The 24,917-nt window shown below is 37.7% G+C and overlaps 1 protein-coding gene and 1 long non-coding RNA gene across 10 annotated transcripts in view; one reads left to right on the top strand and one right to left on the bottom strand.

Annotated features, from left to right (window-relative positions):
- Positions 1 to 24,917, bottom strand: part of MAPK10 (mitogen-activated protein kinase 10) — a 169,223-nt gene that overhangs the window by 84,519 nt on the left and 59,787 nt on the right. For 6 of the 9 annotated variants that reach the window (XM_037395556.1, XM_037395588.1, XM_037395573.1 and 3 more), the window contains one exon: positions 5,076 to 5,147. The exons of 1 other annotated variant lie outside the window; for it this stretch is intronic. In XM_037395556.1, coding sequence (XP_037251453.1) covers positions 5,076 to 5,141 — 66 coding nt within the window. In that variant the 5' untranslated portion in view covers positions 5,142 to 5,147. Of the gene's footprint in view, positions 1 to 5,048; positions 5,148 to 24,917 lie in introns of all 9 variants that reach the window. 2 more of the 9 variants (XM_037395597.1, XM_037395606.1) reach the window with 1 other exon arrangement.
- On the top strand, positions 910 to 24,190 carry LOC119151564. The gene is made up of 4 exons (XR_005105460.1): positions 910 to 920; positions 14,229 to 14,238; positions 20,352 to 20,353; positions 24,114 to 24,190. It is a non-coding gene; the product is annotated as an uncharacterized LOC119151564 (long non-coding RNA).

Here is a 24,917-nt window from a genome sequence, read left to right as displayed (position 1 = left end):
ACAGTACAGATGAAGTAGTCAAAAGATTAAATTTCTCAAAATAATTCTAGAATTACAATATTCACTGGGAAGACAATAGCTGCTTGAAAAGATTCTCTATTTTATAAAGAAAGATTGTAAGTAGCTAATAATTTAATCATACCTTTTGTTAGAAATAGACAGCTCTTGATACTACGAAGTATCATTTCAGTCCTAGAAATCTTAAGATACAGGTCACTGCTCATTGATGGCTTATGAATACCAATTAATCTCCCATTGGATAGAAGGCATAATGATAGGACATTCCGCATCAAGACAGCTTCTTTAACGGTCAAGTAGTAACTCCATCCCATCTGATTAAAGCACTAGTTGTCATTAAAGTGGTTTATCAAAGTTAAGATAAAATTAAAAAACAGACCAGATGAATCAACCAATCAATGGAGAACAATGCAATTAATAAAGCTGATCTTTTCTCTATGTAAAACGATTTTTTTGTAAAATAATATGACTTTTAAATGGTCATTGATGCAATAATGCATCAATGAACGTGTTTTGTTCAAGACAGGTTAGCATAACTGTTGAAATAAAGCAAGTTAGCAGAATTCAGGGGAAAAAGATGTTACAGAGAAATTAAAGCTTTTAAAAACTATTTGGTTTGGGTTTTTTTAAAAGCAGGAATTGAGTAGAAATTTGCAAAAATACCCTTGACATGCAAACTACAATTTCAGTGTAAGGTTTTCTTTCAGTGGCATCAGTGCAGCACCAGTTCCAATTTCAGTATGCAAAAATGCTAACATGCTCTATCTGGGACGTGAAATTAAACTGGTCAGTAAAGACAAGGGATGATGCTGCACCGAAGAAACAGCATGTGAATTTACATTCCTGATTCACATTAGAAGTTTTCTCAATGTGCATGGCCAGGTCCCTGCTATCTCATTTTGGTAATCCAATGTTCTGCTTTTCTGTTAAAAAATGAATTGCTGCAGCACTATGGAAATACTATAACATACAAATTCTATAATAAAGACATGTTTTTCAAAGACTAGAAAATTCAGTACTACTACTGTAAGTATAAAAATCATAAAATTGTATTCTAAATAAAGGTATCCTATGCAGCTACAGTTTAGAAAACTTGAAAATATTGACAGGCTATACACATCTTGATGTTGATTAAAAAAATATTGAAAACCTAAATGAAGGAAAACATGGATGAAGTAGTAAGTATCCTTTAGGTACTGTTAGCTATTATTCGGCATTTAAAGCTTAATGACCTATTCAAATGTGTAGGACCCTACACATTTTGAGACTTCTTATTGAAGATAAAACAGATAAAACTTGGTGATAGCCTTACAGAAGCCTAATTAAATTCTATAAGCCTAAAAAAGAATTCTTCTTGTCTTACCTTTCTATTATGTCCTTTTCCTCAGCCTTAAAAAAGATGGCTGTTTCGGAATATGATTTGGCTAGCAATGTACAGTAATGCCAGACAGATATTTTTATACTGCAAACGGGGGGCAGGAAGGGGTGGGGGGAGGGAAGGCATATTTACTGCGCTTACACTACTGAGTATTTCTCAGGAAGGGCTTTTCTTTTTTCCTTAAGCTGGAAATCTTCAAGACTCTATTCCTGCTGAATTAGCATTTCATCATATAAAACTAGTATGCTCAACGACATAAGCTCTGTGTCAAGAGGAACAGCCTATAATTAGGTATATGTCACTTTCTTTGATAGCACATAAAGCTATGCCTTTTGGGCCATTAGAGAGAAATTGCCACAAAATATTTATTACAAGAAAAATGTGTCCACACTACTAACAATCATTGGAGTACTTCTCAACATGGTACCTTTATACAAGACACTACAGTACAACTCTATATTTTGTAGAAAGTCCACAGTGATACACAAATTCCAAACGGGAGCAGGACTTCTATTCTATGTGGTAAACGTAAGTCACAAAATTGCAGTAGCCCACTGGATAAATTGTATATTCCAGTATACCATCACTAGAGGCTCTGATCTTAACAGATCAACAGGGCAGGATCAAACTGTACCACAAAGTGACCTTTTCTGTTATCTGTTGCATCCTTATATAGTAGAAATAATTTTTGCATCTGTTGAGCTACATTTAAAAATGGAGTTGAATTATGTTCACTGGAAACTGCATTTTCATGGTCTCTTGTCTAGATACTGCTGGAATTCTTGTTAGTTGCAGACACCTCAAGATTTGAGTGGCAGTATCTACCTCTTGCTGATGATAACCATTCTGATGTCACATCAGCATCTTTTGTTTACAGTAGTTCCTGAACATCTTAGATTTACTAATTCAGCAGGTAGAAGTTTCCCAATGGTATAAAGGAACTTTACACTTAGAGCATAAGAATGAATAGTAAATCATAGGGCATTTGATTTCCACATGAGCATGATGAATGCACATGAAATAAACAATATTACTATCTGGAGACTGTTGAATAGTCTCTAAATAAAGATCTGGATGCTTGGACCAATTATTACCTGGATACAGATACAACTCACATCCCACCCTGTGCAACACAAATGAATCCACAACAGCTAAGGTCTTAATGCAATTTTTTTGTACTTAATGATAACTATGTGGTTTATTGTTATTTGGATCAGGGTCTATTTTTACGGAGAGAATAAATTAACATGAAGCCTGAACCAGCTTTTATCCTCAGGACAATAAATCTGAAGACCTTGAAAAGTTATTTGTGCAATAAATGCTTGAAGGATAGAACCCTGTTTATGCAATGTCAGGATAGTACCTCTTGCAAGTATTTATTGCATGACTTCTCTTTGGTTACCTGCTGTAGGCATTAAACATGAATCAGTTTCATTCAGTGATAAAAATTAATCCAAAACACTGTTTACTTCATCATATATATATATACTTCAACAAAAACACTGTAAGTACATTTGGTTCTGTACATGCCTCTGAACACTTTTTATGAAGTCAGGTTAACAGTAAAGAAATAATTACAGTGGCACGTTTCCACTAAATCAAGAACCCAGAGTGCAGTGACAGGAAGCATTGGCTATATGTGGTCATGCACTGATTGATGCCAAGACTAAAGGAGCACTGAACATCCAAGGAAGTGATTAAGAGTACCCTTCCTCTGCACATGTAAAATAGAAATGTTTCTTTACAGCTCAGCTTGGGTCTAAGTAAAAGGAGAGGAAAGCTGGCCAGCAGAACTATGCAAAAAACTGTCTTCTGCACAGTGAAAGTATTTTTTTTCATTAATAACATCTTTTCTATACAGATCTTTTTAAAATTTCTTTTTCAGAATTTTGTAATTTTTTTTGCAAGTGAACCCTGTTAAAAAATTACAAAAATACTATGTTTGATAAATCCTTTCTTCTCTCAAAAACAGTGGAACAACTAAAACATATGCACATGAAGAACAAGAGATATAAAAGGACAGAAAAGACAGTTAAAACAGATTATCAAACTGAATAGCCAAGATCCATCCTAGAGCTGATGATTTAAAAATGCAAAGCCAACCTTCTCAGCAGAACAAATATTTAATACTCCTAAGTTAAAAAGCACACAATAAACCTCCCAACACCTGTCACTGTTCTGTGTCAAATGCTTACATACAAGTAAAAGCCCTTTCTTTTTTAGAATTTTACTTTCAGTTACTTGGACCCCATAAGTAACATAAAGGGAAAAAAAAAATTACCATAACCCCATTTCTAAAAATGTAGTATTGTTCTCATCCCTCAAAAAATGAAGAATTTCCCTAATGCCCCTCCAGCTAGTTAGATTACTGGTGTCCCACCTCAACAAAAGAACTATGAAGAAACAGAATTCAAACATAAAACACTGTTCAGAAGTGAACAAAAAAGTAATCTTTCATCCAGGATGGGAAAACATGCACAGAGATTTGTGACATATATATATATACACATACACACACACTAACTAACTTAATCTAACCAAGAGAACCAAAAACTGGACAAATCAATGTGCTTTTTTCTTCATATCACAAAGTCAGTTCCAGCCTTGTAGACTTCCAAGCACTGTGACCAAACAATTTAAAGGGTAATTTAGAAATACAGAATTGGCTATGGTGCAGTCTCAAGCCTCCAGAACCTACATAGCACATGGTGTTCAACTGGACACGAGACAAACCCCACACAATTTTAATTACCCGTGGCAATGTATTTGGAAGAAAAGGGACACCTGGCCTATCGAAAGTCGCTCTTGCTTTAACAGCTTGATATGATTGAAAGTTTTATCTGCTCAGCAAGGCCGCACGGTCGTGTGAGAAAGACACCCAGAACGAAGAAAACAGGATCTTTGGCAGTTAAGCAGGCAGAAAACAAGAGCTGAACTGGGAACTGATGACCACAAGAATGTCAACAATTTTAATGATGAGACTAACAGCTTGTATGCTTTTAACCAATTAGTATCTGTATAGCAGCGTGTGAACAGTGTATGTAACCAATAGAATTAAGGTGTGATGTGTGTATGAATATTAATATTGTATAAAAGTTTGCAGAAACTTAAGTAAAGTGGCTTCAACTAGGATCACATTGATATGTTGTTGAGTCCGTGATTTTGCTCCTGCAATTACCCTCCCTTCACTTCTAGGAAAGTTAGGTTAAGGGACAGAACATTGCAGTCACAGGCTACAATGTAAAAGGCTCTGTCTCACAAAACCAGAGACTAAGATAAAATAGTTTCAATTTGCATATTTCTGTGAAAGCATCGGTGTACATACAGTTATGTTGTGTAATTCATCATTAAGTTTATTGGAAGTACAGCCAATTTTTTCTGTTTGCAAAATCTGCTATTATTTTTACCTAAAAAGAAATCTCAAAACATAACTGACATTTTAGCAGAACAAAATTAACTATCATTAAGAGTAAACTACAAAATAAACTTCAAAATAAATAGAAAAGTTATTTTCGTGATGCATTTTTCTATTTTTTTATATTTACTTTCATTCTTATAACCAGTTACTTGCAGTAAGCTGCTGAAATTCACTTCTGTTTTTTATTTTATTATGGCATGAATTGCAAAAATGAAGTACAAGTATATACTGTACCTTGTTTTACCTGTAAGGAACACACACCTGACAAAAGGCAATCTTCACATCCAGAGTAGGTTCACCACAATAATACAAGAAATGGCGGCTCATAAATACCTGCAATTAAAGAAAAGTAAACATAGAACTCTTGTATGTCCCCTGATGTGCAAGTACAATGCAGCTCTATCTACACGTGGATTACAAAATCAACCTGAGTTGCTACCAAGGCTGTGAACAGCAGATAACGGTTAGAACACTGAACTGTAAATAGGCTCTAAATTCTTTCCGATGCTTGTCAAGGTTATGGCCTCAAATATGACTTGGTTACATCTGCAAAATTTTACAGTAACTGATGACATACTTCAAAGTTTATCATGTCACTTGCATATTCCTACATCAACAAAAATAAAAATTGGGTCAATGACATTCTAAACAATGTGGGAATGGGAGACAGTTACTATGGGGAAAAAAGAAGTCCTAAGCTGACAATCACTAGGAAAGTTATAGAAATGGAAAGACTGATTACATCACTGTATAAATTCATGACACAACCATTTTATAAATATTACATGTAGTTCTGGTTCTTCTCTAAACATTTTAAACAACTAGAAAAGTTACAGAAAAGGCTGGTAAGAAGGGACCCAAGCACATACAGGTGCCTTACATGAAACAGCTGCACACACTGAGCATTTTTTTTAGCCTAGAAAAGAGCTGAGTGGAGATACACTGGAGATCCATAAAATGAGTGGCGTACTGAAAAGTGAAAACACCCTTCCCTGTTTTTTTGTTGTTGGTTTTTTATTTTGTTTTGTTTTGTTTTTAAAGAAGCTTGTGTCATCAAATTAAGGTCTCAAACAACAGATTCAAAATCAGCAATAGGAGCGAGAATTCTTCACACACTGTTTTGTCAGACTGTGAAACTCCCTGCCTCACATTGCTCTGAGTGTCAGAAGTCAACGTAAGTCCTACTATGATTAAGCAAATTCACATAAGGAGGAATCTGCTGAAGGCTATTAACCTCAAAAATATCACCTCTGACTCCAGATAACCCTGAGTCACAGTCTGCCACTATATGCTCACCCTATTTTTAGATTTTTTCACAGGCATCAGATATTGGTCAAGGGAACCATACACTAGACCAAACAGGCCTCCCTATGTACCCTATGACAGCTGTTTTAACTTAATTCTATAGTATTAAATACAGCTCTGACTAACCAATACTTTCCAAGCTGCATTCTAGCATGGGATGTCAATGGAAAAAACCCACAGTAATGTTATCAGGCTGAAACAGGCAGCTATGTCACAAAACTTTGGAGCGCATTGATTCTTTGGCATGACCCTGCTTCAAAAAAAACCCAAAACCTACCAAAACTTTTAACAGTAGAATTAAAAAAACAGCAACTTTTAGGTAGAAGGAGATAGAAAGTATAGAAAAACATGTTCTTCTTCTAAATATAAACTCACTGCAAAGACTTAAAAAAAACCAAAAACCACCTGTAACCACAACTCCATTAAGATATAGCCATGATTCTGAAACACTGTGTGCCTTCTTATGGTACTTGTCTTCAACAGGAACAATTAACTAACTACATGGGCAAATGCCACTAAGTAAGAAAAGACTTAATTTGGAGTAACTTCATCTCACGCAAAGTGATCAGGACTCAAGAAACTACAAGAAAGTATTCAATACTTGCCAACTTGAAAGCATCACATGCTCCCACATGTGTTTAATTTTTAATGAATGAATGAATAATCCTGTTATGAAAGCAAGTGTATGACCTTTTCTGCATCACATTACAGTGTCTGCAATTGCTGCCTCGTTGCCCAATGAGTCATTACCAGAGCCTCACACTCCACAGAGGGTTTATATTAAAATGAGAAAGAGAAAGAAAGATATTTAAAAAGCTTTTAACATTAGTCATATTGCCAGTGATCTCTGGAAAGCCAGCAGATAATTACTCTCATGCTGCAGATATATACACTATGAAATGCTATTGGTTGGATTCATTATATTGCTATAATAATCAATGACTGAAATGTCATTAGTCATAACATACCACATTCAAGACAGTCTAATAGTGGAAAGTGAAAAAAGGAAAGGAAGTGAATTGGGGAAATTTGGTTTCTCACTAAATTTTCTGTGACAAGCTACTGAGAAGACACACTTTGTATTATATATGCATTACTAGTCATACACAGCTCCTCAGCTTTCCACAGGAGTGACTGTAACTGTTAATAGTCACCCTGGGCAGAGCAATAGGCTGGTGAATTTTATGAACTGGAATACATTTTATAATTTATTATGTTGTCCTTATATGTAGTTACTGCTTATAAAATAACAGAATATGATATGTTTTAATGGCTGAGATCAATACTCATTCCTCTGTACATGAGATACATCAAATGAATCACTAGAGATCTGAGATCCTCCAGTTGCACACCAGGAATGAGAATACCTTTCTGTAGCACAGAGGTTTGTAAGACTGTATACCCATGGCAAAACAGATTTGAGTTCGTGTTTTATGTAGTGCGTGCCTTCATATAGTGAATTCATGAGATTCCCTTCAGTGCTCTAAGTAATCACACATGTATGCAAATTCTAATTTCTTCACGCAAAAAATACGTTCACACTCAACTGGGTAAATACCCTTGATCATACCTCCTCCGGTGCTAGCTGACACTGCATCACTAGAGACATTGAAGAAGTGTCAATGTAAGGCAAACAGAGAACTGGCCTGATGCTGAAATAATTGTGCCAAAACATAAAGTAGTCAGAAAACAAGAAGCTAGTGACAAACGGCCTCACTCACTAGGGATGTGAGCTTTAGGTGGGAGCATAAGCATCCAATACTTCTTTACCCTGCTCCTGTCGCTTTATCTTTTCAACCTTGAGCACAATCACCCAGGGTGGGAAGAACTGGGAGAACAGAACAGTGCTGATGCAACAGAACACCTTGTGCTGGGAAGCCAGAGATCACAGCAGCATCACAGGGACAAAAACCCTGTCTATGAAACACCAACACCATAACTGGATCTTAAATTTTCATCATGATTAAGACATCTGTATGCCTGAAACTGTAAAAACATACAAGTCTCAGCAGCAAATAACGTGATCTACTTTCAGGTAAGACAAAACCAGGAGGTACTAAAAAAAGGAGGAGGAAAGTAGACATGAAGGCAAGAGTAAGATAATACTGAAAATCCTCTGAGCTGTCCAGTGGCATAGACCCAAGTGAACTGCTGCCTGGGACTGTGAAAATACCACTGAGGCTTGACCTCTGCGTGGCCTGCTGCTTCACCATCCTCTTCTTCACTCCACTCCTCCTCCCTTATCAGCAGCTACTCTTCCAAACAGAACGTGGGCTAATGCCATACCCCAGTTTCAGGCGTGAACTTCCCTTTCCCCTCAGTGCTGCTACCAAATCAGTGTTTTTCTAGAGAAGGATCGTTTATTTTTAATAATGCTTACCTTTAAGGTTAAGGAGTCAGGAGGATTATGTCATTATTATTCAAACAGCTGTTTGAATACTGAAACGATTAAATCAATACTACTGGATAATTACTGAGAGCAGAGAGGAAACTGTGCAATGACAGTAGACAAAGCAGACTAGAAAACCAAGAGTAACTGTAGTTTTCAAATATAGCCTTTTGCACTAAATCTTTCTGCTTGTCCTTGAATTCTTTCCTCACCCTCAAAGCTATACGATGCTGGTACCCAGTGAATGTCTAGGCAGTTTGGCAACCAGTCTTTTGGCCTTGGGAGCCTTGTTTTCCTTCCCAGGCTGTACTGTTGTTCATGTAATTGGTTTCTGGATCATGGATGGAGATCCTATGTTTGCCGTATGCCCAACAGATGCAAACTTGGAGCTTGAGGAGTCTGAACTGTTGCTGTACTAGTCCAAAAAGAGTCTCAGCACTTGCACCCACCACCCTGCCTCTAAGCTGCCACGTAACAAGCTCTCTTGTCCGGAGAAAACATCACAGTGACTTTCTTTTCAGAAAGTATCTCCACGATGGTTTCTCATCTCTATGTCTCCTAATCAACAGGCAAATCCCTCATGCCCCACAGATATTGCCTTGGCCTGTCAAAACATACTTAAGGCTTTTTTGTGACAACACAGAAGACAAATGTGGAGCCTCAGGAAAGTTCCATATAACTTCTTAATTCAGAGAGACGAAGGAGCCAGCTGCCCTGCTGTGAAACTGCTTTCTTCATCAGGCAGGACTCTTCACCTCACTCCCCAGCAAAATCAGCTATGTCAGACACACCAATCCAGGGCTGAAACAAGGTTCTTGATGTGCAAAGCTCCAGCAGCTGTTTGACATATATTTAAAATAGTGTTTTAAAACAGTTGCTGCAGTTTAAATCAATCAAGTCCCAAACCAGCCCCAGTGCTATTCACCTCCCACACGCCTAAGGCTGTACTCAGAGAGGTGTTTACATGTCCCACACAAAACAAACTTGAAACAAATCCTTCACATCCTAATTTAATAAATAACCTTGTGTGAAAAAAAATTATTAAAAAGCACAAGTTCCCGTTTCAACAGAAATCAAATGGCAGCTGAAGAGATCATAGACAGCACTATTTGTATCTAAAACATCACTAGATTTAAACCTGGCACAGTATGGCTGCAAACTGGAAGGTTTTAACAGAATCACAGGACATCTCCCAGTAACATGTTATAATCTATTCCCAGTCCCATCAAGTGCAATAATCTCAATAATAAGGGGAAACTATATATATTCATATCAAGAGCCAAATCCGGCATTTATGCTTATCTGGTATTTCCACCCAAATACATCATGTGCACAACTGGTACAGTGCCATGCTGCTCCCTGTCTTCACAGACACATAGTTCTATACTCGTGCTGCAAAAGGCTAATTAAAGTATTTATTTCTGCCTCATTATATTTCATTCAAGAACAGAAAGATTCAGAGCATGAAAAGAATTAATGAAATAGCATAATCATTTAAAGTTATTAAAAACAAACAAAAAAAAATCCTGTCCCACTTCAGTGAGAGGGGGCAATTTATCAACTCAGCTGTCACTATAAAACCTTCTTGAAAAACACTAATGTTCAAAGATTAACATTTATGAATTATTAATGCTTCCTGTTTTGAAGATGTGTTTGAATCATTTCATGCATATCCAGTCCTGGAATTCCTCTCTCCTTAATTTGAAAATACATACTCTTATCACAGCAGCTTATCAGTTCTCTGAAGCTCTGAGTAATGCTCTCACTTCTGTAACTATAACTTTCCTTTACTGAAATTTGGCTATTCTGCTCTGCATAAACAAGGAGAAAAATAAAGAAGTTGCAGAATATTGTCAGTATACTGCATCTTTCCATTTAACATCTTTGTATTCTGAACGTACAAAAAATGAAGACCTCACCAAAGTCACATAGTACGAGAAAGGATACCACGAGAGAATGGTAATTTCTGATCCCCAGACTCCTATGGAACTTTGTATGTGGGCTCTGTCTTCTTTAACATGCTGGATCAAGAAAGAAGGGATGCAATTTGCTCAAATTTTTCATATAATCACTGCCAATTATGATTGGAATGTATGTCCAAATATACTATTAAATTGGGCTTCAAAGACCAGACCTTCAGATTTATCAGCAACTTTTCTAGAACTTGATTTTTTTTTTTTTTTCACATCTAATTTAGAGCACTACAACAACAGGGCATTTTCAACACCAGCTTCAATGAGACTCACTGCTCGGCAAGAAGCTTCAAGACCTGACAGAGGATAAATATGAACTGAAATTTGCTGTTGTGTTTATGCTCTTATTTTAATTATTTTTGGAATAAGTGAGGAAAGCAATGGTGTGAACAGGGTAATTATTAAGGTTAAATCCCAGCAGAAACAGATCATCTTCCACTGGGATGAGAAGTGATGGCATGTAAAAATTCATAAGAATCATGCAAGCAGCTCTAAAATTCAGCTGCTGGAAAATAAAGGAGAGTGGTAAAGAAAGAATTTAGGAACAGCACTGAAAAGGCTTTCAAAGGAAATATACATGAAAAGGAAAAAAGCATACAAGCTGAAAAGATAGGGGATTGATATAAGCAGGTTTTCCTAATGATCACAGCTCACGTGCTGAAGACAGGAACAAATAAGCTCCAAGTCTGGCCTTGCCACCAGCTCCCCGTGTATTCTCAAGTCAATTGTTATGAGTCTGTTTTCCACACTTAAACAATACCTGGTGTAAATGTCCAAGTTTTAACAGTCCAAGATGCTACCTATCTAAGTAATACTTACTTTTATGAACAGGTGCTATGAAAGAAAGAACGTGGTTCTGTGAGATGCTGCAGCAGATTAGCTAGTCAAAGTTTATGATGATCTCGTCATAATCTCTCATACCACCTTTTCATTTGTAGCTGAGTATCTTAATTTTCTGATGCAAATTGAAAGGCAAAATAAAATCCAGTAACATCTTAGAGGCATTAAATTAGACTTTGATGTTGGAAGCAGCTCTGAATGTGCACAGAATGAACATGCAGTGATAAGTGTACAAGACCATGGCTACTATCGTCACTAAAGAATGAAGAACTGGAAAGACCTGAGTACAGTAAAACACTACTTGCTTACCATAAGATAAAAACCTTTACCACAATGGTAAAAGCAAGATTTATTTCTTTTTTCCTCTGCATTTTTTCAATTCTGACATTTGGTTTTAATCTGCTTTCCCTTTCTGGGGGAAAAAAACTCACAAACCAAGCCAAACACAAAAAAATGAGGTAACCATCTCAGCACAGCTGAATGAAAAATTCTGCCCTCTCAGAAATTTGCTTTCCTCTATTCAACAAACAAACAACACAACAATAAAAACCTGTTTCACAGATAAACGTCAGTGGTAAAACTGCTTGAAGGTATATGTAACGAATCTCAACAAAACTATTTTTAACACACTCCCAAGCCAGAGCACAGCCTTCGTACCTAATTCAATTTCAGTTAAATTTCCCTTCAACACAGATGGCCCTGGCACTGTATGACTGGTGCGAATGACATATATTCTATAGAATGCATAGAGAAAAATACTCAATTACTGTCTGCATCAAGCCATATCAATAAAATTAATAGAATTCACTAAATTATATATTCTAAGCTGTAACAGTTTGGAATTAATTACTAATACATTGAACTGTATGCTATTTTATCTCCTTCTTAATACGCTGCTCTGTTATGCAAGTTAACCCCCCATTAATGAAGGGTTCATGTAAAAAGAATTAATACTCTAGTCAAAAGCTAAACTCTGACTTAGGGAGAAACATACGAAAGATCAGGGCACTTAGATCCTATATATCCTGTTTCAGGATATATAGTTTTCAGGATATATAGTTTTCAGGATTCATAGTTTTGTGTTACTATGGTAGAGTAAATAGGAATTTCTATCTCAGTTTCATACAATTTAGAGGAAAAAATCATGGTTTTGGTGACTTAAGAGGAACAAATTATGCAAACAAAATAAAATTTAGCCATGCCTTTACTTATTTGATGAAAAGTTATATTACACTCCACCAATGTTCATGTTTCCTATATCAAAGTTTGATGATGAAAGTATGAAAAGCTGTTTAGGACTATGGAATAACCTGCTTAAATGAAATGTCTGTATTTTTCATCATAACTTAAAAAAAAAATGTATAATTGGCCACTGAACTGTGGTGGCCAATTTACACCTCACAGTTATTCACGAACAGAATCACAGAATCACTCACATTAGAAGGGACCTTGAGAAATTTATTATCCAACCTCTCTGCTCAAAGCAAAGAGTTGCTTTAGTTGTTTGCCAAGTCAGGATGCTCAAACCCTGCTTGGTTTGTATTTGCACATTAATGCAGTAGCTACACAACTAAACCCACTATTATTCTAAAAAAAATGTAAGAAGCTTAGTTCTGGAGTACAAGCCTGTGGCCATGAGCAGATTACACCGTAAATTCTGCAGCTACAAAACAGTTTATTTCTCAAACAACTAAAATCCAGATTCCTTCCCTTCTGAAAAGCTTTTGCCCCTCCTAACCTTTTACATTTGTGTATTTTAATTACTCCCACAAGAAAAACACTACCTGAACAAGTCATCTCAGGGATGCAAGTAGGATTTATTGCAAAATCACTGCAAACTGTTAATACCCAATAGCAGCTGCATCTTGTTTAAGAAAACACAGAAAATGTTTTGATGCTTTCTGGGTTGTATCGATTAAAACTCTAAATATATGAGAAAAAAATCTTAATGGAGTAAGAAGAGGCCTTGTGTTTCTGATAATCTATAATTACATCTAATATGATGGGAGACCGGAAGGAACAGCATGTTTGCTGCTGGCCTATATCCATTTACTTACACTGCTGCTGTTTGGAACGTATGTCATGCTACTGCACAAAGGCTAAAGAAACCAAGACTCTCTTCAAGTGAGACAGGGTATAAACCCAGCAAAACCAGGTGTTAACTTGCTCCAATCTAGATGTAGTTAGTGCTGGGTAAAAAGTTTGCAAAAAGATTATTTGCTATGTGCTAAATAAAATACTAATACAGAACAATTTTCAGGCTACAAGCAGAGCACACAACTACACAATGTTTTCTTCTTTGGCTTCCATGGCTGTCTGCATGTGTTATATGTAGCACATGTACACTGATACGATAATCACTATGTTCTACTAATCCCATGTAGGCTTGTTCTCCTTTCTCCAAGCAGACACTTCTCCTTAAGTATAACATCAGATTTGGCCACAAAGTTCTTACATTAACCAAGCCCATAACTACATAAAAACTGAAAGTGCAGCACCTATACTTTCACTGATGCCCAACTTCCGGATGCCTGACACATGATTTGCAAAAGAACTTACCTTACTATATTTAGCAGCTAGACCAAAAATAACAGAAAACGAAATAAAAATCCATTCCTACAAGGAATAATAATGATAATTATATACCTAGTGAATACAATTACAGTTCTAGGGTCTGACAAACAACGAGAATTATTTAAAGAAAGCGTATCTACTGCTGCTGAGTGATGTTGCTGCAAGTGTCTTTTTTTTTTCCATAAGCAAAACCAGAAATACAGTAGCTGATTAATGCAAACAGAATCATGAAGATTATTGTTAGCTACCTGTTATACAGATGACAGCACATTAGAAAAAAAATTACAGTTTTGTGAACTCAGACTGGACAGGTAAGGAGTGATTAAAACCAAGTCATGTTCTTGTTAGTTCTTGTATACAAATAAAAAAAGGAACGTCACGTTAAAACTGAAAGGTTAACTGACACAAGAAAGTAAATTAAATTTTTTTGCTATTTTCTTTGTTCTGTAGCACTGGAAAAAAAATACTTTGATAAAGTCAGAGGGTGGGGAGTTCAAAGATGGTAAGTAGAAACACTTCTTCGTGTACATTTCTTTTTAGATCAAGGAATTGATGTATCATTGCAGAAAGTGCAACAAGGCTAGGAATTTAATAGAGGAAATTGAGCCTTTATGAAAAGCAAGGCTATCCAGGTTTATAATAGCTAATGGTTACAGCAAATATGATATTCTGGTTCAGGACTTCAATTAGGGTCCTCCTGTTTGAGGCCCACTGTGCATGTAATGTCCTGTACGGTTATTTATGGATTCTTATATTTACCTGTGAATCTTCTGTGGGAGACCAGGAGAGGCAGATACAAACAGGACAGCCAGAACACTCCCATGTTCTGGATTTGCTGCAACAGAAACTTTGCATCTCTGTTGTATGTACAACAGCTTTTTCAAGCCTCTGTCATTTCAGAAGGTGTATTTAGAATATCTCTCTTTTCCAAGGTTCTTGCATTTCTAACAGGCTGTCACAGATTAAATAAAGGAACAGGGACAAGAGATAATGGGGACAAAAGTGGACTTTCTTGAATCCCACGGCCAGTCTCCATTGGCCTGGGAGATAAAGCTGGCTCACTTCAAATATTACCCCACAAAACACTGACCCCGCAGAGGGCCCAGCAGTTTATTTCAATGAGCAGGGACTCCAGAGAACCATGATGCAGCACACACAGAACTGTGTATGAAAATAGCCTAGCTTTGGTTCTCTTCCCAAGTGTGAAATGGCCAGCAGGAATCACATGTGACAAATTCAGGCTACTTTCTTGTGCCCAGTGGCACAAAACAACTTGGGTGAAGTTAAAACGTTGACAGCAACTGAAAAAAGATAACTTTCATGCAAAATACTTTTACTGTAGTTGTTATCTTTTTTATAGTAAATAAAAACATTACAGCATGAAAGACATTATATTATCATGGGCCATCATGTTCTTTCTCTAGTTGCAATTGGAGAGCTATTTTTCCAGTTACATTTCCCAATTTCACTTTCTGAAATAATTTGTTTTTTCTCTCTCTGAGTTTCCAGCACACCAGATCACCACATCGTATCCTTAGAAATACACAACAGCATACGGACAGAGCATAAAGATGTTTGGTCCTACTTCACTCAGTGGAAAAGGATTCAATGAATTGAGGGATTTGGGAATTAACCTTTTATATCAGACACTATCTGTTCAGAAGTGTGTCATCTATTCCAAATGGAAAAAATTAAACACAATTTTTCATAAGCCATTCATTAAAACAACCAAAGAGAGAGGAAGAAAGAGATTCATGGAAGTGAACTAATACAGCAGCATAAAAGTTTCTACAGTACTGAAATGGAAGGCAGCATATTAAGATTCCAGTAACAATGTAAAAAACTCTTCTCCACATCACTGCAAACTCAGCTGAAGGTGTAAGGGCACAGTTGCCCTCTCAGCATGCTCCTTTTAACCAAAGATGAGCTTCTCCTAGTGCTTTTGTAAGAAAAAAGGATCCAAAGAGGCAAACTGGGCAATTTTCTGGACAGTTTGGGAAAAGAGAAAATGGAAGGTGAAACAGGCTGTTTCATAATGGCTCCCTCCTCATTGCCACCAGGACACAGAGACACTTGCTCATACATCTTTCTGACCGTAGGGAAAGATTCCTTGTTACAGGTAAACAGCAATTTGGAATTGATTCTGCCAGGCAGAGGCACACAGCACCATTTAAGAACACAGACATCCCCACGGTTAGAGAGAAATGCTGTAAGTGCATTAAGGCATAGATACAGCACAGATACTTTAGACAAACAAGTTAACTGTCTGCCTCTCTTACTCTCAGGTAGCTGTCAAAAGCTTTCAGAAATACTTGACCCTGCCGAAGAATCAGAGAGTTCAGAGACAGGAATAAAAGGCTTTCAAAATCTACGGAAACGCGCAAGGTCAAACACCTCACATGAAATCAAGATTTTCACAGGTACTGAAGAGAATTCAAACGTGAAATGACATCAAGAACTGCATTCTTTCTTGTGTCGCAGCTCCCCTCAGAGCTGGGCCAAGGGGTGAACAGCAACAAATACCGGTGTCTGATCCAGTAAGCCAATGGGGTTAAGAACAGTACAGGAACAAGTTTCATTTACCTGGATACACCAGATGGATTGAGGACTTCTCTCCCCAAAATGCTGCCACTATAAGGTATGGTAAATCCTAGCAAGGACAAGCTAAGGATCCTTGAGAAAGTCTGCCACCAGAACTCTGCAGTGAGTAATGCCAAGAAGCAAGAGAGAGAGAAAGACTAAAGAATAACTCAAATGATAAATCTTCGTATTACTTTGGAAAAGTTTGGACTGCAAGATCCAAGATGAGCACCACAAAGTCATACATTGCCATGATCAGGATAAACATGTATTTTATGTGAGTTACTAAAGAATTTAATAAGTACAAGAACACAACCTTATCCTACTTTTGACTGCCATTTTAAATGTAAGTGCAAGAGTGATTCTCAAACTCTTCCATTTAGCACCTTCTTAAGTATTTTTTAAAAACTGCTGCAGTCCATAGCTTGCTTTTCTCATGGTTTTGGCTGCTTCTTCAGCTGTGACCCAAATACCAGAGCTTCCTCATAGCTGTAACACCTTCTGATGTCTATAATGCTAAGCTTTCTTTAGGCTTACAACAAAACCAGCAGTGTAAATATTCTGTTTTGTCCAGCCCTTCACACGGATTTAATCAATTCTGCTCCCTATAAATCATTAGCCCATTTGCCTAATACTCATCCCAGTTAGACTACAAGCTTGGAGAGTACAGATGCTACACATTTTGTAAAGCTTCATGCTTACATACTATCAGATGAGTATTAAATAACAGTAACAATAATCACACCCTTTACATGTGTGCATAATGCATATGGTCATCTAAAGAAGAGAAAGCTCTTAAGGGACATATAAACCCACACGCCCTTTTTTTTCTAGGAAAAAAAAGCGATTTAGTGTGTGCCCAAGGCATAAATGCTTCCTAGTACTCCCATGAGGACAGTGCAGCTTCACATTAGCTTCAGTGGAGGCCTGTGCTCATAAAGCATAACACAGCCTGCCTCACACAATTCCACTGGCATTCACCCTCCTAAACTAGAAATGTAAACATGAATGAAAAACGTAGAACTCAGTCATATGCCAGGGCTCCAGAGTTTTAGATTAAGGCTTCAGGGTTTTAACATGTTTTTTGGGTGGCAGCCTTTATCAAGGGCTCAACTGGGAATAGTTTTCTGTTTCTGAAACATCTGTTGGCCTGTAAAATCACAATTACACTTAGCTCTTTTCTTGCAGCAGGCAAGGAATATATACCACAAGAAAGCAATTGCTATTTGAATGAGCAACAGACCAGCAAATGTAAGGGTTTCTGGATTCACTTCCTAGTGCTTTTACACTTTAACTACAAACGTAAACCTTTCCTGAATTAGGCAGAAGCTCTCAGCACCTTGTCTAATTTTACTCTTATTCAGTTCCTATGTCCTAGACTTCTCAACAGGTATGGATATTATGAAAAACATGAAAAACAGGGATATATAAAATAAACAAATACTTTTCTTAAACACTAGCAGACAACCATCCCAAACCTGATGTACTGTGACTCCTTCTAGTATACTTAAGTTCCCACACTACTAACAGAGCCATTGGAACTGCATTATCCAATCTGCAGTAAATGCAACACTTTAAAAAATATTTCTAAACTAGAAAGAAAACCTTAACAGTCAAATTTTCAATCAAAAAAGCCTAAAAAAAATATTCCTTAGACTACAGGGAAACACAGTTGAATTTAAATATTTAGTCTTTGATCAATTTTCTTTTATTTCCTGCCCCCAACCAAATGTTTCTGTTCCATTAAAAGCGCTTTTAGTAGTGATGAGTCTTCTACCAACATTTTCTTCAACTAGCTTATTTAATAATATCTTTTAAACATACTTCCAAGTCTAAAGCCTCAAAATTTAAAAAAATACATGCTCACATACAGCCTGCTCCAAAAACACCCTGATCATCTGCTGGAGAGGTCTATGCGGTGCTTGTGCCATCTGAAAGCTGCCAGTCTGGTCACAGCCTTTCACTCCAAAGCTACGCTATCTGACAGAAAGAGTTTAGGATTGCACAAGCTAAAACATTAAATCAACACTGCCAGACACATTATAGACACTGTTGTTTATATCTCTTTAAAAAGACTTTTTTTTTTTGTTTTTTAAAAAAGAAGAACAAAAACACACACACAAAAAAAACCCAACAAAAAAACAACACCCCAAAAATCCAATTAGCCATTTACAGGATAACTGGAAATACATCAGAAAAAGAATACAGCGATATTTCCAGCATGTAAACATGGCAAAATGAACAGGACAAAACTGACCAGTTGACAGGCTGCAGCTTGATCAGCGCCTTGTAAATGCTGCAATGTTCTTCCTCTTCTCAAGGTCAAGTGTAGAAATTTTGCTCAAGTCATACAAAAACAGTTTACCAAATTGGGGCAGGGAGAGAAGAAATCCATATTAACTTTTTATCCACAGAACAACACTAGTCCACCACATGAATACTTTCATTTCAGTCCCAGGGTGAACAAAGAAAGGGAATTCATAAATTCCCTCAAAGCCTTTCCCCTAGTCTATGTGTAAAATCATTATTTTTCTTCTTAGAAAGGCAATGAATATCACAGCTGTTTTTCTGTAAAACAGTGTTTCAGGCAATTTTAGGAAAGCATCCAGCCAATGAGAAAAAGACAGAAACTATTACAAATAGGAACAGACATGATATGCCAGAAGAGGTGCAGTTTCCAGGTCGCTTCATAAGATCCAGTCCAAAAGAAACTATCTGAAAAGAAGACTAATTGAAGAAATACTGAAACATGAATTAAGAAATAAACTATAGAGAATTTCTAGAAATTACTGTTCAAATTTATAATAGATGTGAATACATGAAAGAATGAACGAAGTTTAAGGTTCCAGTTAACTGTAATAAGAACATCCATCACTGAGATCTGCTTTTATTGCTGCTAATTACACAGACCTGACAGCTGAGGTGTTACCAACATTACTAATAATATGCACCAATCCTAATTCATTCATATTTATCATATTCTTGCCATTTTGCCCCTCATTCTACCCTCATCTTGTCATTTACCCTCATATTTGGTTATTTCTACACCACAATCCAGCTAGGAAGTGCCAATAACAACCTTTCCATAGTTACCTGGAAAATAACATGGACTAGTAGCTCAACCTATTAATAATTTCTGTAAATAATTAGGAAAAAAAATAATGTATAAAACCTGGTTGGTTGGCCTGCACAAAGCTTTAAGCTGTTGTCCCTAACTTGCAACTGGAATTTGAACTAGATACTTTAAAATTCAGTTAAAGTACATTTCCTCTGAAGCAGCTGTCTACTATGACTACTACATTGTATACTGGATGGCCCAGCTGGCAGTCTGTGACCCCAGTGTTGTCCACGGGCTGTGTACACTGAGGTACCTGCCCTTCTCTGAGGCAAGTAGCTGCTGCTGCCATGATGACACAGGTAGAGTAAGAGGTATTCTTTTGGGCCTACACATGAATCATTGTCATTACTCCCTTGATAGAGCATTTTAAGACAGACTGCTTCTTTCTCTGTTCCTAATTCCCAAAGATTTGGAAATGATACGATTTCTTGTTCTCTTGAACCTCACAAGGGCCAAGTGTCCAGAATACAAGCATAAGCAGACAGCTCTGCTGTCTACTTTTCAATGCCAAGCTGAAAAAATGCACTGAACACCACCAATTTTCTGTATCATAAATAAGCTTGAGCCCTGCTTCCTAAACAGGAGCAGATGCCCAGAGAATCAGATATGACTGTCCCTAAGTATTTCTGGTATCAAATCCAGCTCTCATCGAAGCTGTATATAAGACAAATCAACTCAAATCCAACTGACCCGGCATCACTTGGAGGGAATTATCCTGCTGTGAGACAGCTGATTGATTCCTCTTCTCCCTTTCAAAGTGGTAGCATGAGCTATGGCAACATACAGTGAATGCCATGAAGCTGTTCCACACAAAAATTACCCACTATCCACAAAACCCACCTGAACTGAGATGAGAAATTTGCTTGACGTGGTTTTCAGCCTTGTGTAGACTACAGAACAGAACCTATGTTCCATTCACTACATAAAACCATTGCAATAATGTGCATAATTCATGTATCTCCTAGGTAATCGACTGTTTACTGCTTTTTCAGCAAAATCAATGACACAGGTTCAGTGATGCTCCACAGGGAGAAAACCTGATGATAAAAAGCACCTTTTAGATCTCTCCCCCCCCCTCCCCAAAAGTACAGTGTGGTAAGCAAAGTAGAAGCTAGATGTTTTACAAAAAACAGGTTTACAAAACTCCTCAAGAGCTCTTCTACACACATTTGACAGATAATAAAATCAATATTTTATCAATAAAATAAATGACATGTCCACTCAGTCAGGAATAGTAGCCTGGGTTCCTGGCTGTAATTCCCATACTGAAAGCACCACTGAAAGCTAACATAAATAGTTTAGGTCAAATTCCTACACACAAAAAAAAGTTAAGGACAACTGGGTTTCACTGTCCCAGAAACAAAGGAACAAAATCCAATTTTGCTTGCATAGCCAAATGCTTGCTTTTTTTTTTTTTATTTCATTGTTTAATCCAAACATTTTGGAACATAGAAATAAGCAGCTGAATAAACTGATATATTTCTCTGTAACACCCAGTATTTTTTATCACTTGGGTTTTTTTCAAACTTTCTAACTTTTTTTTTAGGACGTGTTTCTGGGTTTTTGTGTGAAATCAAATGCATACGTGAATAATGACAGACTCCATATTCTTTAGAGTGGCAGGGAGTTTTAAGTTTGGCTGGGCAGAAATTTTTGAATGATAGTGAGAAACAGGGAAAGGAAAATGACATTTCTGAAATAAAATGAGCCTTTAAAGCACTTGTAAGAGTGGCTATAACAGTGAACTTCCTCCCTGCCTTTACCTCTCTGTGTCAGTACAAACATCTTTTATCAGCCATTCTATGTCTCCCCTGATCCTCTTTGTCCTCAATACTCTGTTCTAAAAGGCACAGCAGAGAGAAAGGCTTAAATTTTGTTTTATTTAAGTACCTTCAACTAGCAATATACAAGTTGTAGCCTTAAAACAAACAAACAAAAGAAAAAAAATCTTACACCAGATCCTGACCTCACAAGAAATATTTTAAATTAAAAAAAAAAATCCAGTATTCTATTTTTAACCTAGATAGCATATCATCTTAAATAACAATTTTCCAGAATGCATTGTTGCCAAACCAGTTGCTATTTTCACAAGTTGTTTTATTTGTTTTCTTTTCTTTAGTTTTGGGGTTTTTCTGTTTGTTTTGGTTTTTTGGTGTCTGGGGGATTTGTTTTGTTTTTAGCATAGGCTAATAGTAAAAGGATCTTCTGCTTTTTCTGGCCTAAGCTGACTACCATTAATGATTTTGATTAAAAGGAGAGTTTTAACTCTACACTAAGCCACAGCTTTTTAAAATAGTAACACAGTGAAGAAAAATTCCACTTTTATCAGAGCCCAACTACATCATAACAAGATCTGTAATATAATACTATTCCATGGTATTTACAACCACAAAAAAGAACTCGCCACACTGGTTACCACAAGATGCTTGAAGTATGGCTAACCATCACTGCTGTTTTCTTGTTCCAAACTCTGTCTTCAGCTGCCATTTGTTCTTTCCTAACAAACCCTTATGTGAGATGTACGAGCGTAGTTTTGCATCCTTTCTGCACGATAATACAGCACAGCTGAAAGATACCACACTGAACCACTGCAATTCCAGCGAAGGCTACTTGTAGGTGCAGGCTAACGCACCATAAGCTGGACAAACTGAGACAGCTCCTGTCCTGCAGCATCTCAGGGCAAACTGGCGCCTTTGTAGGCATTGCCAAGCAGGATACCAATCATTGCCATGCAGACTGAATGTTTTAGCTTGCTTTCCTACTGGAATAAAGCTTGTGTGATCATCCTTCAACTTTAAATAACTTTAAATTAAGAGCTAGATATATAGAAAAAAACAAGTTTTAGTAGTTTAAGTGTTCATGAATTAATTTGAGTGAGTTTACAGACAATTTGTCCTCTAGAATGTTTAATGAGTCCAGCAAATTCACTGCAGTAGATAACTGGTGAGACAATGTTACAAAAACATTTAATCCCTAATTTACACCAAACAGGTTCAAACTGAAGACAGGCATTTTTATACCTTTATTGATTTGCCATAAATGTATCTAGAAATATGCAGTAATACAACATAAATAAAATTACTCAGACACTTTTCCAAACTGAAACTCAGTCAGCAGAAATGCCAGGTATTGACCACAACAGAACAGCAGGAAAACTATCCTGTTCTCATGAGTCTAGCCTGTTTCTCTAACTTACAGGACTTTATCTCTGCAATAAAAAAGCATCAGAATTAATCCTTTGTGCCAGTGCCTTGCCTCTGCTTTCACAGGGGCCAGTGCCCCAAGCTACATAATTGAAACAAAACACATTGTGCAGGGAGAAAGTTAGAAGAGCCAAAGCACAACTAGAACTTCATGTGGCTACTGCCATAAAAGACAACCAAAAAATGTTTCTAGAAATACACTGGCAACAAAAGGAGGGCTAAGGAGAATCTCCATCCTTTACTGGATGTGGGGGGAAACATAGTGACAAAGGGTAAGGAAAAGGCTGAGGTACTTAATGTCTTCTTTACCCAAGTCCTTAATAGTAAGACCAGTTGTTCTCAGGGTACCCAGCCCCCTGAGCTGGAAGACAGGGATGGGGAGCAGAATGAAGCCACCATAACCAAAGGGGAAATGGTCAGTGATCTGCTACACCACTAAGGCACGCACAAGTCTATGGGGCTGGATGGGACCCACCTGAGGGTACTGAGGGAGCTGGTGGCTCACAAGCCACTTTCCATCATTTATCAGAAGTCCTGGCTAACCGGGGAGGTCCCAGAAGACTGGAATTTAGCAAATGTGACGCCCATCTACAGAAAGGGCAGGCAGGGGGATCTGGGGCACTACAGGCCTGCCAGCCTGACTTCGGTGCTGGGGAAGGTTACGGAGCAGGTCATCCTGAGCGCCATCATGCAGCATGTGCAGGGCAACCTGGGGATGAGGCCCAGCCAGCAGGGGTGTATGAAAGGCAGGTCCTGCTTGATGAACCTGATCTTCTGTGACAAGGTGACCCACCTAGCTGATGAGGGAAAGGCTGTGGGCGTTTACCTGGACTTTAGTAAAGCCTTTCACACTGTTTCCCACAGCATCTCCTGGGGAAACCGGCTGCTCGCGGCCTGTACGTGTGCGCTCCGGGCTGGGTAAAAGGCTGGCTGGCTGACCGAGCCCAAAGGGGGGTGGGGAATGGAGCCACATCCAGCTGGCGGCCGGGCACACGTGGTGTTCCCCAGGGCTCAGCGCTGGGGCCGGTCCTGGTTCGTGTGATCTGGGTCTGTGATCTGGGCGAGGGGATCGAGTGCACCCTCAGCGAGTCTGCAGCCAACACCAAGTTGGGAGGGAGTGTTTGTAGGCCACAACCACATCCCTAAGCACTGCATCTACCTGTTATTTAAACACCTCCAGGGATGGTGATTCCACTGCCTCCCTGGGCAGACTGTTCCAATGCTTCACCACCCTTGCAGTGAAGAAATTTCTCCTAATATCCAATCTAAAGCTCCCATGGCATAACTTGAGGCCCTTTACTCTCATCCTGTCACTAGTTATTTGGGAGGAGAGACCTATCCCCACTTGCCTACAACCTCCTTTCAGGTAGTTGTAGGGAGCGATAAGATCACCTCTCAGTCTCCTCTTCTCCAGTGTCTTGTTTATTCCTATTTCACATTCATTTGCTTAACATGCAGCCAACAGTTATAGCTGTAACCTAGGTTTACCTGGTCACATTGTATCAAGAACTCAATTGGCTATGTTATCAAAGCAAATAAAAGAAAAAAACAAAAAACCCAACTCACAAACAAGCTGAAAACCCAACACAAAGTTAAACCAAGAAAACCACTCACAAAAAACCCCGTAGGCATCAGAATATTTTGTGATTTTATGCAGCTGTTCTCAGCATTGCTTAGCGAATGAGTTTAACACAATGTCATTCAAAACTATCTTTAGTCCTTGTCAGTGTTTTAGCACGTTACCGTGATTAATCGTTATCATATTAATGTATGGGAACTTAAAGATGAACTAAGTACTGAGTACTGCTAACTCATATTTTATATTATCATTTACCCTGTTACTATATTCTACTTAGATCATAATATGATACATCCATACTATGCAGGGAATATTACAAGTGTATTGAGATCTTGATTTAGCAAAAATTGAAATACAAGCCTAAAGGAAATATCAGCATGTGCAATGCCCTCTAGACAGCAGAGGTAAACAAGTGCGTAAGGCTTTGTATAGGATCCACAGCTGCACAGTCATCTCATGGAAGGGAAGTAATACTGGAATTAGAGGTGAAATTTCACAGCAAGATACACAAATAAATAGGTCAATGTCTACAGAATACAGTT

The sequence above is a fragment of the Falco rusticolus genome, chromosome 1 (assembly GCF_015220075.1).
Source record: "Falco rusticolus isolate bFalRus1 chromosome 1, bFalRus1.pri, whole genome shotgun sequence".
Lineage (NCBI taxonomy): Eukaryota > Metazoa > Chordata > Aves > Falconiformes > Falconidae > Falco > Falco rusticolus.
The sequence above is the reverse complement of the archived record's forward strand: the minus strand, read 5'-3'. Positions and strand labels throughout refer to the sequence as shown.